The following is a 15,331-nucleotide window of genomic DNA, read 5'->3' on the forward strand; positions in this document are numbered from 1 at the left end:
TATCTCTTCCTTCAAAAGGGGTCAAATTGGGAATGGATTCATATTCTCCTCCTTCATGCTGCTTGGATACTGGGGAGATACCCAAAGATGCAGTCCTCCTGCTTCCAGATGGGGCACAGCCAGGGGAAACTTAGATCTGTACTGCAGTATTGCAGAAAAAGCTTGTTTTACTGCCAGTTTGGAACATGCTCAGCACAGCTAGGATTTCCTGGGCATTTAGATGGTAAAATCAAAGATATCTCAAATAAGCATATCAAACTGAATTTTTTAGAGAGGCTTATAAGTTAGATGAATTTTAATGTACTTTTACAGGAGCATGAGGAGATATGGAACAGAAGTCACTATATTAAGCACATATTAACTTGGGGGGTAAAAAAAAAAAAGGTCTTCAGAAATTTTTCATGGGTGAAAACACCATGGTTTTTCCTTATCCTCAGCTACAAATTTCTGGATGAAATTTTCTTCCTGTATCTGTCTGAAGACATGAGGCAGACATCCAGCACATAAATTTTTTTTCCAAATGTATGTGTATTTGAAAATGTAGAAGCATCTGCAAACAAGGTTTATAATGAAAAATGTCAGACAACTTTCATAATCAGCAATGCTGGATGTACTGCCTGCATGGAGAAGTACATAAAAGTGCTGAAATGTACAAGCACACATCCATTCCAGCTGCTAGCATTCTTTAGTAATGAGTCTTGCCAATAGGACAGTTTTTATGAGGGCAGCACATAAGCAGCAGTCTATTGAAATTAGATCTTACAATTAGTATGTTTTCCCTGAACATCATTTTACAGAGCCACTTTCTTGTATCTGTCCTGCTGTAGAAACTCCTAGATGCATTTATTTTTCATAAGGCAAACATGGTGTGATTTTGTCTCCGGCTCAGGAGGCCACACCTGTCCAGTCCTTCCCAGTGCAGCCATGGGTAAGCAAATCACTTCCTATGAACAGCATAGTTATAGAGGTGGATTGTACAAAGCTAGACTCAAAATCAGCACAGTATGGAGCTTGCAACATTGAGGGCTCAAATAGGTGAAGTTAGGACAGGGGACGTTGGACCACTGAATATGAAGATTTGTGACTACACATTTGTTATTAGTGTAGTAATTTCCCCTACTACTCTTGTCATGGCAGGTAGCTGCTTAATAAAATTATCAAGAAAAGGAAATAAAAGTGAAAGTCAATAGGGGAGAGTATTTGCAGATCAATGGAACAAAGAATTGATGATACAATAAATGATAATAATCAGCTCTCCTGTTATAAAGGAGATAACTCCAGCCCTCAGTATGCAACCCGTGGGAAGGAACAATGTGCAACAACTTCTGAAGATAAAAGAAAATACAAAATCATCTTATCTGTTCTTCAAATATCAGTTACAACTACAAATGCTGAAATACATTATTGGTGCAGAATTGAGGTTATTTGAATGTTCTAATTGTGCATTTCTGTATCTTGACAAGTGTGGATTTTTGGCTTAAGCTAAAAATTGATTAGAAATTTTCTGAGTGTTCTGCTTGTTTTTGAGCTGTTAGAGTTTCCTTGCAAATGTTTGTGCCTCAAATTGCTGATATGTACTGGTAAGCCTTAATTCTGGCTCCAGATACTTCTTTCTTTCTTGCTGGGAAATGTTATAGTTATCTAAAAGGCTAGACTATAAAATCTCAAGTCTTGCAGTTTCTCCTAAGAAGCCTGTTAAGTGTTTGTGCACATTTAATAGAGGAAGGAAAAAGTCATCAGAAAATTGGAAGAAATTCTCAATGAGGGTTAAAGATACACATCTGTTTACACCTTGTTTGGGTACCAAACTGTTAGTTGTCTAAAAACTGAGGGGGTTTTGGAAAGCCGTAGGTGGTTGTGATACTAAACAAATACTGTGAAACAGGTGCAGTCTAGAGCTTAAGGAAATACATGGTCCATAGACAGCTGAGTAGCAAACCAACTTGATGGCTGTGTCACCACTGCATGTTGGAGACAGCCAACGCCTGGAACAGGCAGTTTTTCTGATAGAGCACCAGAAATAAGAGTCATTGTTTGCATGGAGCAGCAGCAGGCCGACACGATGGAAATAAAAGTACCATGTATCAACACCGTAAGTACAAATTAGATCTGCCAGTAATAACTTTACCTTTTATCTTTGTTACGAGTATTAATTCTTTGCTGACAGGGTAGGTACAATATTGTGAGAAACTACCTAAATTTATCTAAAAACTATTGACGCTTAGGGAAAGGCCCATGCTGATGCAGGAATGCTGGGTTTCACCTCTTTGTCTTGCACTATTTACCTGCTCTCTACACTTCCAGTGATATTCATAAAGAGGAGATGGGCACTGAAGGCAGCAGCAGGTAGAGAAGGGAGGTCATTCATGAGTGGTGGACATGAAGTGCACACCAGGTTTCACAGGTTGCTGCTGATACAGTTTATGCATTGTGCTGGTCCATGCTGCCGGGAGGTCTCAGTGACTCTTCTTCAACTTTGACTTTCTTACTCTTTCCCTGTCTGCCTTTCCTTGCTTTGTTTCCTTTTCCCTCCTTTCCTCTCTTTTAGTCTCTTTAGTCTTGTTTACACAGTTGTAGTCTCTCTGCTTTCTCCCCTGTCCCATTCTCTGCAGTGATTTTGTTATAATCTCAATCCTCTCCTCCCCTCAAGGACATTGCTTAGTCACTTAGTTCTGCATATAAACTGCCTTTAATCTCTCTCTGTTTTGGCTTCTCATTGTAATTCCTTGTCCTGTTTTTTTTCATATGCTTCTCCCAGTTTCCCATTTTATTCAAACAGTTTTCCCCCTCCACTGACTCATAGACCTCACTTCTAGAGATCGCCGGGGCTACTTTAATTCAGGATGGTCCCACAGTGATTTGATTGTAGCACACCATCATATATTTGTTTATTCCACTTCTGCCTCCTCTCTAGGGAAAACTTTATGACTCATAACTTAATTGCTTTGCTGTCTGCTTTGGTTCACTTGGTTCCCAACTACTTACCAGAGACAGCTACCTTTTCATTACTGGTTTTGACACCTTTCATTTTTTATGCACAATGTTTGCCCAAAAGAGCAACAACAGCTCTTTTAGTAATAGATTGAATTGATCAAAAATGACTCAGTTTTTAAGAAGACTGGCATTACTTTCCTGAGAGGTTTTTACAGCAGTAAGAAATGCCTACCTAATGTCTAGTCACCTCTGCTATTTAGCTGAAACAAAAAGTGTCATGGGAGTAAATCACAGCGAGCTTGTTGAAGTGCCCCAGGTGCATCTCGCACTCCTAGCAAACACCAGCTGATGTTTCCTGCCTCCCCCAAAGAATATCATCTTCCTTGAAACACTCATTAGGGTGTTCCAGGGTTTTTGTATCTCAGCAAGAGAAGCTGCATAATCTTGGCAGAGCTCTTTTTTTTATATTTGAAAAAGAAATCCACCTTTAAGTGAAAACTAAGCCTCTGAGATCAGGTTGACCTTAGTAAGCAAGGAATAGAGAATTAATTATAAGATCAAGTGAACTTTTGAGAAGACATTTAAGGCAGTTTTGAAAACTCTGAAAGAATGAGGAGATGAGTAGGAATGGAAATATTTTAAAGGGAAAGGGTTTCAAATAAACCAACAGGACAAATAACACTGACAGAAATGTGACTGAATGGTGGGAACAAGGAGACCTCTTGGAGACTTTCAACTCTCAATACCTCCAGCTGCAATTCATTAGCAGACCCTACTAGATTTTGTCTCCTCTTCAGTTTCATAAGGAATCAAGTGTTTTCAGGGGCTGGATGGTTGCAGAGGCGGTGTAGTGCAGTCCAGTTAATTTGCAAAACTGATTTGGTAACTGAAATAACTCAGGGCTTTGATAGTGAAATCATTTTTGTGAAATTAAGTTTTTTTTCTTTGTAAGAGGGATGAAGCCCCATGGCAGAGTTTCTTTGGCAAAAGTCAAACTTCTCAGTGCTTTCCTCTGAATAGGGAGTGGTCTCTGTGGTGTCCAGGGATGTAGTACATCTCAGTTCCACCCCCTTCCTTGTAGTTTGTGTGACCCACACAGGTGCTTGGTCCAAGGAGGAAACAGAATCTCCCCTCCTGTTGCCTGGTTCTGATTATCTTGTTTTACTTTGCCTTGAGGGCCTTCCATTGGGGTGTATTTTTTGTGCATCTGTAATAGTTAGAGTGGTGAATGAAACCTTTGATGTTCATTAATCACCACCTTTACTACTGCTTGATGAATGGCTCCAGCTGTGCCACTGTTTTGGATTGGGTGTGACACTTCCATCTCTCTGGTTGCTTTCTTGCAGTCTGAAGTTTTATGTGGGCAGTTCAGTTGCAAATTAAATTAGAAATAGTAAGGTGAAACTGAGAGGAACCTGTAATAACCACATGGTTATTTCCAAATACATATTCAGTCATCTAAGTTATTCTTTGTCCTTGAAAGTGGTACTGATATCCAGATTAACTACATATGGACATATTCTCTCCTTCCATTCTCTCTCATACTTTCAGTTTAATTGAATGGATTATTTTAAAATTTTCCTGATGTACATGGTAACTGATTTCCTACTTGTCAACCTGCGACAAGATTTTCTGCTGTGGGGCCTGTTAGCTTGTCATACAAGCTAACACCTGAAGTTATATTTTATTAACTACAAAAGTTAATTTATTTTTTTTTTAAGGATTCTCTTTATTCTAGCTCTCAATATTCAATGCAAACTGTAGCTAAAAATCTCCAGGGGAGAAGAAAATTAAGATTTGAATAATGGGTGAGAACTGCATGTTTTAGCTATTGTGATATCCTTAGCTTCTGCTGTCCTCTCAGTGAGTAAATGAGTTAGCTGCTGAGCTGTTAAAAGTCCTGTAGAGAAAATTACAACGTGAAAATACAATCTGGACTTGCAGTTTTTCTGTCCCACAGGCTCATCCAGCTTTTTTTGCTGCCAAAAGGAAACAACTGCTGCTCCCAGGTGCAACAACAGGGTCACTTGCTCAGCTGCACTGACACCTCAAGTAAATCTCTTGAAGCTGCACAATTTCATTTGAGGGTATAGTTATGAATTCAACCCCAGGATGGGCCCCACAACCCCTCGTGGAGGTGCTGAAGGACTCTGTATTCTGTTCCAATTCTTATGGAATGCTGTGAAGTAAATGGGACACATGTACACATTGTGAATATAGTGGGAGAGGTTGTATTTTCACTGTATGAGCAGAAACGTGCACCTGGTTGCCTGGTGAAGAACAGACTGTGGGGATGGAAAATATGGTGACAGATTTAGTGCGCTGGCACTGTGCTTCTCATCAATGGGCTGCACATTCCTGCAGCACCCCTCAGGTTTAGGGGACTGGGAAGCCACCTGAAAGAGATCGAGTAGCGTTTGAACTACTTGGGAGCCTCACCTCTTTGCTTTTCATTTCCCAAGTGACATGTGAAAGTTGGGAAGTCTTTACACTTCTAAAATTATTTGGTCTTTCAAAAAATACCAGGATTTCTCTTTCTACTTATGTTCCTGTGTAGGTATCAGGGTAAGCAATTCAGGTCTGTGGTTTTGAGGGTCTCTACCACTTTTCATGTCTCAGGTTTTGCTTCCACCTGAAGTGCTACACAGTTGTTTCTTGGATCTATGAACAGCAGATCAGCAGCACCATAATCTGTGGTCACAGTCTCAGCTCTTAACACTTTTTGTTACAGCTGCAGTGATTTGAGTAATTTTGTTACTGGTATTAAAATGGCAGTGCAATTTGTATGTTAAAACAGGTAAATGACATTTTTTTATCGTTTTCATATGTAGGCACTGTAGTTACAGTGAGTGTTTTTGTGGCTCTGCCGGCAAAGGCTGGTGTTTTCTCTGAGCTACAGCAGCAGTTGCAAAGCAAGGTCTTAAGGAAAATCTTGGAACAGATGAACATTTCCATGTCATTATCCAATTAAAACTAGAAGATGTGAAAGCTGCTTTTAGTTCAACAGGCATTTTTCAGATCCCACAAACATACCTGTTACATATGTAACACTGCATAATTGAAGCACCTAGGCACATACCAGGCCAGTTCACATGTAGTTTACTGTGGAAGAAAATTCTTGCATGCTAGCAGGCACGCCAGGATGAGCTCCAGCAAGTCACCAGTTCCAGGCAGGTAGGCAAATAGCAGCACTTTGCATCTGTTGGTAGTCACAGACCAACACAGAAGCTGGCTGGAGCTGTCTTTCCTTCTTGCAGCAGACAAGAAAGTGGGTTGTGAGGGGCTGATTAACAAGAAGGTGTTTTCACTTCTGTGCCTCAATACAGTTAGTAAGATGAGTTTCCCTCAATATTATTTATTTGAATGTCAGTGCATGTGGTGAAAAGCAGAACTATGAGTGCCAAAAATCATGACCTTTCCTGTGTTCCTCACCTAATTTAAATCTTTAGAAGTCAGTGGAAATACACTAAGGCAGGGTCTGGCAGTACTCTGCTATTCCTGAAAATGCTTTAATGTAGTAACTGGCAGAGCAGTTAATCTGTGGAGAGCCACGTCCTTGCCCTGACCAAGGCCAGAGCAAATTGGCACACTGAAATCTGACAATGAGCAGCTATGCAATCCTGTCCTAAGGAAGTTTCTCAATTTCTGCACATTAGTGCTTGGTACGTCTGAACAGGGAAGATTTATATTTCTCTACTTTTTTTCTTCCTAAAGGATGCTGGACAGGTGCTCTAAGCTCTCTCTGTGGTAACTTCTGCTCAAAAGAGGTTTGGATTTTAACTGTTTTAAATCCATGAACCAAATTCTAAATTTCACCCTGGCAAAGGTGAAGATCAGAGGCAGGAGGTATCCTGTTTTGCTATCCAGACAGATGCAATTTAACTGCTTGCCAGCCTTATGCCTGTGCGCAGATTACCCCTGGCAGTTTTTCTAATGCTAAATATCCCTTGTGGGTTTCTTTTTAGCTGAAACAAAGATCTGTTTCAAGTATTACCATGGTGTGAGTGGAGCACTACGAGCCACGACTCCGAGTGTGACAGTGAAAAACAACGCAGCTCCTGTAAGTTATGCTGACATTTTATTTTTTTTTCCATGTATGTTCTGTTGCTTTCTCTGCCTGCTTTATATGTCTTTATATCAAAATTGAACATAATATTTTCTCTTTATTGTATTGTGATACAGAGAAAAGGGTAGTATTTCCATGAAGATGTAGGTTTGTATGCCAAGAGAATGTAAATTCAGCTCTGAATCTGTCACTGATAACCTCTCTCATTTGGGCCAAGTCCCACATCCTAGCTATATCCTGTTCTGTATAGTTGTCTTCTCTCTCCTGGGGGCTATGAGATTTGGGTGATATCCCTAGAGAATTTGGGATCCTTGGACAGTAAATACAGTAAGTGTCCAGAAAGGGAAAAGATTTTCCCCTTTTAAAGTGCCTTTTTCAAAATGAGCATTTTCACAGCAGTTCCTCTGAGTTCCAGGAACAAGCACACTGTGACATGCCCCCATCAGTGGTAAGAAGTGGGCACTCAGGACCTGATCTATCAAAGGACCGAACATCATTTTTGACAGATTGAGGCTTCACTGAAGGCAATTTTGATTTGCTAGAGCCTTGCAAAGCTCTGTGGCTTAGATAGCTCTAAAAAGCTATATATCTTGTCTGGTATTGGGAAATTTTATCACCCTGAGACTGAAACATCTTTTAGAAGCCCACAAAGAGACTTGATGACCTCCAAAGCTTGTCTGGCCCTGCTGACAGTGTTTTACTGCCTGCCAGGCTTGGCAGAGACCTGCATGAGCTGAGGAGTTCTATTCCAACCAGCATAAGAAAAAGACTACTTCAGATATTGTTTAGTCTGGAAGATGGGTTCAGAAAAGAACAGGAAAGAACTGCCTTACTTGTGGGTTTATGTAGGTTTCAGTGGGCATCACTGAAGCTTAATTTTTTAGCCTCTTTTTTTTTTTTTGGTGGTGGTGTTTGTTTACATTGCTTTTGTTGTTGCTTTTTTTGGTGTGGGTTTTTGTTTTTTTTTCCCCAGTCCAAAGTTAATATTTCTAGAAAGGCTGAAAGTCTCCCATGCTGTGTGTTGGCTGTATCTGATTCCACCAGAGCCGGAAAGGATTAATTTTTTCACCCTTGAGCATGAAAAAACTTTTGATGGTTTCTTTGCCTTCTTTTGATGCACAATATAGCTGCACACTAGATGCTGGATAGGGACTGCTGGCACATCCTTTAGAACTAAAAGGCATTCACGTCTCGTTGTGCCTTTCTGATGTGATCATGGTGAAGCCATTCATCAGTTTTAGAACCTGGAGAATTTCCTTCAGCTGTCTTCAGAAGAACATTAGGATGTGGCCTTGGATATCTTCATTGTAAGGGACACTGAAAAATTCTTTTTAGCCTGTAGTGAGTCACGTTTTGTAGCCTCAGGACTTGTTGCTGATTTCCCAATTGTTGTAATTTGGTGGGATAATGTCTCTTGTTGATTTAGTCCCTGTCTTCTCTGAAAGGTAAGCCAGCCAACCAAGGCAATAAATACCAGCAGGCTGAGAAATCATAATTTGTTTTTACATTATTCCCATCCATGTCTTAGACCTGAGTTGGAGCAACTGCACACATTTTTCAGGTTTAGTATGGAAGGATTACTGTTTCATTATTAAGTATGAGCAGTATGTATGAAATTAGTAGAAGGATGTCTGAGGACCTGTGCCCTTGTAATATGCAAATAGGTAAATCTTTCCAAGTTCTTTAGCTGAGACTTTTACATACATATTTATGTATACATATTACATACATATTTACATAAATATTACATGTATGTAAATAAACATATTACATACATATTTATGAAAAATAAATAATACATGTATGTAGTAAACATATTACATGCATATTTATGTAAAACAGCCATTTACTTTCTGCCAAGGCAGGATTTGCATTTAAAAGAAAATTCTCTTCATGCAGTACTCATGGTCTTCATAAAAATCAGATGAGGACTGCCTATTATGACCTTTAGTTGAGTATACTGTACACAACTAAAAACCAAAGTATGATTAAAAGTGGTATCAGATAATGGTTTTCTGTTTAAGGACACAACCAGTGTCCTTGGAAATAGCATTCTTTTTCTGTAATCTTCTTTTCCTGCCTTTCTGGGTTTCAAAATAGCCTGTGTGGGTTTTATGCAGACCGGAGAGGCCAGCAGTGTTGTAGGTGCGGCATCTTTGTCTGTTTTCTTCTTTCTTGTTTTGCTGTATGACTTATTTGGTTTATTGTAAGGCAAATACTAAGGGAAGACAACAAAAGCAATGTAATGGCAGCAAAGGTTATGCAGTATGAACTTGGATGGACCCTTCTGTATGAGTGCACAGAGGAGGAAAACGTGCTATAGATTTGAAAATTCCTTCAGAGTTTGGAGAAAAATACTGGGCTGACTCTTGCCTGTGTGAATGCTTTCAGCTAAGTGTGATCCTCCAAATTCCAGTCCAACTGACACCATCAGATGTCTTTCTCCATCTGGCTCTCTGCAGTACATGTCCAACCTTTATTACTGAAGTATTTTAATATTTTATAGCATCCGGTACCATTGGCAAGGGGTGTTACTCCCACTGCACAGGTGGGGAAAGAGCTAACAAGGGATTTGCCCAGCCCTACTCTTTTCTTGGTTCTTGTGGGCCTTAGCACTGTAAAGTACAGACATTGTTTCTAGAACTGCACACACTCACCTTTGACTGTGATTTCACTATTTTGTGCAATCAATCAAGGGCTGTGACAGTCTAGCACCATGCCTGTAGCTCATCTGAGATCCCTGACACTTCTTACCATAGTGAGATTTGACACACAGGGCCCTTCTTGATGGAAGGGGATGCATCATATTCCTCAGTTGTTTTCATTGCTCCAGTGGTTCAGAGCACTGCCCCAGGGTGCTGGGCACGGCATTTCTTACAGTGCTGACAAAAGCTGTGGTCTTCTGACTGCTGTGGCCTCGCTGCAGAGAGGGCCTCTGCTGCTCAGAGGAGGCTTTCTTCAGATCCTGGGACAGCTTCCTGCACATCTCACAGAAGCCATCCTGTGGTCTGTGCTTAGAAATTTACCCTCTAATGCAGCCAGTAGGAGTTTCAGCAGTAGTTGATGGACCTAAGTGTACTAGAAAAAATAGCTTTACAAGGAGATAATCTCAATAGGGATCCTACTGTGGGTGTCAAGACTGAAGTTTTTCGAAACCATTAAGAGTTTTGCCATTGTAATGACATGTCAAAAGTTCACTGACTTTAGGCTTTCAGTAGAGGGACAGAGGGAAGGACGCTTTGTGTTTTTGACATAAGCAAACCTTTTTGTTTGGCACAGCTTAGGGAAAAGATCCAGAGCAGGTGTCCTTTGAGAAGCAGCATTTGGGGACAGGTGACCTTCTGAGGACAGTGTTTTTACTGCTAGCACTAGCTCATCTGCAGCTGATGCCAGAGCCACCCGAGTGGGTTCTGTCCAAGCCTCCAAGCACGCGGCAGCTTCTGCATCAGGGGCAGCAGCTGGCATATTGGCTGCTTGGTGTGTGTCCTGTCAACGAGTCTGAAAACTCTGATAACCAGCAGTATCCTAACACCACAACTTAAAACAACAACAAAAAACCCCCTCCATTGTCTGTCTGACTGCAGTTTGCTGAAAAGGGAAAGAAGCTGGAAGTAGTCATGCTGGGGGCTGCAAGCGGTTGCTATTCTTGTTCACGCGCTGCTGAGACTGTCTTTAACTGGCAGTTGAAAGGAATCCTGCTTCCAAAGGGGAAAGAAAGCTGCTGTGTAAGTTGGATGTCTTTGTACAGCACCAGTGGTGCTTCAGGCTGAGTAGCATCTCACATTTCTTGTCTTATGAATGTTCTGCTCCATTTGAGTTTATCTCCTTACACTGTAACCCAGTTATTAGAGCTGCCTTGCCTGCTGATTAGGATGCCCTGCAGTTCGTTGGTTGGTGAAAAGTCCTGTCACATTTTATTGCCTGTGAATCATCAAGCTTGAATATCTGGGAATGCAGGGCTGTGCATTTTGGCCAATTCATACATGGCAGAAGCTTAAATGTGAATTTGGGACATCAGATAGGCCTGGGGATAATGACAGTAAGAAAGAGCACCTGCAATTCTGGGGGAAAAAAAAAAAAAGCAATAGAATATCTTAGCTGGCTCCTTTTTTTCTGGACTAGTGGAAAGCAGTGTTGTTTGTGCACTGGAATTTATACTACTAAAGGATAAACGTGACCATGGTATGGATGAGAAAACAGTTTTCTCAGTAGAAAATAACATTTTCACAACGTCTGGAATGTTCCTGTATTTGTTACTCTTCATTTATTCATAATGTCACCACTGATTCAACTTCACATCAGACTTTGTTGCAGAAAGAAATACAGGTTACAGCCATTAATTCTAGCAATAGGGAGGTGTTATCTTGTTAATATAAAAATGATTTAACCTGAACAAGGTTTTCCTCCAGTAAAATAAAACTGGCATGAGAACAGCATGCAGAAGAAGAACCTTTTTCCCTAAGAGTTTATAGCCTAAAAAGATGAATTGGATACATCACAATTAAAAGGCAGTAAGTGGAGAATCAATGCTTTAGCCTCAGGACAAATGTCTTCACTAAACTGGGAGCATTCACTCACTGTGTATTAGATGCAAAGAACCTCAGCTGATTGGATCTCTGGAGCTTTCATGCCACTGTTTCTGTCTCACAGATCGTGTGTAAATTGGAGCTGATTGTTGAAAGAGACCTTCTCTGTGTTGTGTTTGTGTGGAAGTGCTGCCTCAGCTGGGTTTCCCACAGCAGGAATTACTGCTTGATAAGCTGCTGCTATTTGGTGGTGGCTGATCATTCCTGAGGACTTCCTGCTGTAAATATTTGCATTACGTGCTGTCACGTCAGAGCGTGGGCTGCTGAGGAATGTTTGATAATGATGGATTCTGCTTTGTCTCCATGGATGTGCTGCAAGACAGGATTTTATGAGAGTGTGCACGTACAAGCAGCAGTAGCTCTCATTCTATTGGAAGGCTGGAATTTAAAACCTCACCTGTGTCTTCTTTTTCACTTCATGTCTGATTCTGTGATAAGTGAGTTTTAAAACTGTCCACGTTGCTGGGACATTGCTATGGAACAAATGTAATTGATTTGGAGGGTCTAGATATAATTAGACTACAATAGACAGCAAATAAAGAAGGAACAGAAACTTCTAGTGGCTTGTGCACTGTTCAGCAATTGAGGTTAAAAAATGTTTATGGAAAACACAACATGAGGTTGCTGCGATTAATCACAGCAAAGAATGCAAGCCAGGTACATCTTTAACAAGTGTAAGTGGTATACCTTGAAAAGCTCAGCATTTCCAGGGAGGGAAGCAGCACTTCTCTGGAATCTGTGGGTATGCTTAGGTGACTAAGTATTTGTCAAAAGTGAGCAAGAGAATTCCCCTTCCTTATCTTGAGCTGAGAAACAGCCAGAGCTCCCCCAGCTGCACCTGCCTTCCAATACAAGGCAAGGAGCAGCGTTGTTAGTACCACCAATGTTCTGTATGCATCTCCCCCTGTTACCTGCAAAGGTAAGTCATTCAGGAATGAAAAAAACCAGGCCAAAATGAGAAGGGGAAATGACTGGAAATATTCACTCAGCTGGAAGGAAGCAGTCAAATACAAAGCTCTCTCTACCAGCATATGGTCCCTTTCCAATGTAAAAGGGCACCTAGCTGAAAATACATATGCTAAGAAACAAGTGCTGAAAGAAAGTGGATTCCCTGATTAACCATTTGAGGTGAATAATTTTGAAAAAGTAGCTGATCCATAAACTGTGGAAGGAAAGTGACCTGTGTAGGTTTCTCATCTATTGGAAGTACCTGCCCATTTTGGGCTGTCCCTGATGCAGAATTTCTTTCACAACAGCAGCAGCGCTGTCAACAGCCTGCCTACATATGTGCTCATACATTGCCACTGGTGTAGGCTAACATTATGAAGTGGTCTAACATGAAGACATGAGTCTTTAAATTCAAAGAAATTATTTCGCTGACTAGGGACTTGTTTTAGCATTTGAGCAGACAGTTTGGTTTGTCCTATGGATTTCCATAGGCATTCAAGGAGCAATTTTGTCATTGTGTGCAAAAGAACATTATGGTGTTAGGAAGCTGTCACAGCTGACAGAAGCTGATCAGAGAAGTTTAGTAGTACCTCTTAGAAGGGAATCGACAAAGATTTGATGTGCATAGGAAACACGAGCACTTTCATGTTACAAAGCCCTGTCTGCATGCCTATGCTTGCTTTGAAATGTTCTAGAGAGGGGATACACCAGCCATTTCAGTGGCTACAGCTAATGTGCGTTCAGAGGGAAGTGGGGCTTTCCTGGCAGAATTTAACCCCAGCAGCTACATAATATAAGGGAATGATTTTTGATATCAGAACAACCCTCAGCGTGCTTCTTGCATCTGAAAAACGTAATTATTTTTTTTCACTTCCATGTTGTTTCATTATAAACCCACAGTAGTGTTTTCCAGCCTGATTTGGTCATACTCGGTTCATGTTCAAGCATACTTACTCCCATGAGCAGCCTCCTAATACTTGCAGTTGAGCCCTTAGTTCAGTGTAATTACATTTTCGGTTATGCTTTTCTATATCCTAATTATCACTGATTCAAAGAATTTGAAGGTTAATGACACGTCCAAATTAATTCTTATTGCCACCTCAGTAACACAGGCTCTTTTTCAGTATCCAGTTATATAAAGTCTATTGTATTTACACTGCAATTACCCTGTCATGTAGCGAGCACTTCATTTATATGAATTAGTGGAGTTGGAAAGCGTAACCAGGATGTAATTGGTCCTCTGACTGCAGCATAACTATAGTCACTGTGTTATAAATAATAACCTTTTTTCTTCCTTTTAGTTTCCTTACTCTCATTTTAAATAGGGATAGTTGAGATTTTCTTTAAATATTAAGAAAACTCATTTGTAATGACGGTCTCTTCTGAGTGCAGTTTAATAACGCTTGCTTTTACAGTTCTGCTTTAGTAAAGGTGTGGAGCATGTGCTGGAACTCCACTGACTTTACTGGAAATGTTTAATTATTATCCTTCAGATTGACAGTATCTTTCGAAACAGAACAGAACTGGCAAGTAGGGTCACTTGTATTTTCATTATGACAGATTTCAGGTGTGTCAGTGGCTAAAGTAAGAAATTATCCAGATCCATGCTCCTGGTGGCTTTTTTCTCTATCTTGTTATTGACTTTCCAGCTTGGTGTGGCTGAAACTCCTATTACCATTCATTCATAGATTTACACCCTTTTTGGGAAGTAAGTGCTCATAATTTATTATCTAACCAGCAGAAATTGAGCAGGGCAGGTACAAACAGTTTTCTTTGTGAACATTGATTTCCTGAGCAGCAGCCCATGGCTCTCAATATGAAGGTATGTGTGTTTTTATTGTACCACCCCAGGAGGAATGTCTGCTTTCCAGCACACACCTGTTTACATATTTAAATATTATTTAATTTTGCAGTCTTCATAATTTCCTTATTCATCCATACAAAAGACAGGTTATGTGATCATCTTAACGGATTTCTAGACACAAATACCTAAAATTAGTCTTGGCATCAAAAATCAGGATAGATTAGAAAAAATTTTATGCAACAAATGCTCCAAAAATATTTCTCAGTGTTTTTTTCTGCCCAAATCCACCTGCATATTTCACACAGATCTTCAAGAAGCATATATCTAGGAGAGAAGTGGAAGAGCCTCTTACAAGGTGCGTGTGGGATGCAGGGCAGCAGGTCAGCAGGGATCAGTGCTGCGCTTCTCTGGAATGCAGTGCTTGTCACCGAGGAGGCCCTGGCCTTGCTGTCTTGGAACAGTCACCACAGAGTGCTGGGTCAAGCACTGACTCTGCACATATTACTGTGTTGACAGCCAGTGCCCTTTTGCATCCTGTGCTGAATCCAGGTAGTGTAGGAGAGCATGGAGGAACTAGGCCTTTATATCAAATGTATCCCTGGCAGAGTACCAGGTGCTTGAAGTGGAGAAAGGCTGTGTGCCTGTACAGGCAGGTATCCTGTTCAGTGCACTGAAGAGTGGAGTGATCTGAAGTGGAAGTTGTTGAGGTCCTGACACTGTCATCTTGACTCCTCTTTTACCACTGCAGGCATGCTTAAATTCCTAGTAGCTTCACACATGTTGTGTTTTTGTAGACATACCTGCAATGGATTTACACAGGAAAGAGGTGACAGAAGAAAAATCTAGCATCTTTTAAATTATTAAGTAAAATAATTCTGCAAATGTTCATCCATCAGACTTTTTCCTATTGTGGTAGTCCAAATGTGCAGTTCTGCAGATTTAAAGCAGAGTAGGACAGAACAAATACCAGTGGTAATGCTACCATTTGCAGGT

The 15,331-nt window shown here is 40.6% G+C and overlaps 1 protein-coding gene across 5 annotated transcripts in view; it reads left to right on the plus strand.

Annotated features, from left to right (window-relative positions):
- Positions 1-15,331, plus strand: part of HECW1 (HECT, C2 and WW domain containing E3 ubiquitin protein ligase 1) — a 263,533-nt gene that overhangs the window by 132,779 nt on the left and 115,423 nt on the right. For all 5 annotated transcript variants that reach the window (XM_015618822.2, XM_015618819.3, XM_015618820.2 and 2 more), the window contains one exon: positions 6,900-6,994. In XM_015618822.2, the coding sequence (XP_015474308.1) occupies positions 6,900-6,994 (95 nt within the window). The remainder of the gene's footprint in view (positions 1-6,899; positions 6,995-15,331) is intronic.

The sequence above is a fragment of the Parus major genome, chromosome 2, assembly GCF_001522545.3.
Source record: "Parus major isolate Abel chromosome 2, Parus_major1.1, whole genome shotgun sequence".
NCBI classification, from domain to species: Eukaryota; Metazoa; Chordata; class Aves; order Passeriformes; family Paridae; genus Parus; species Parus major.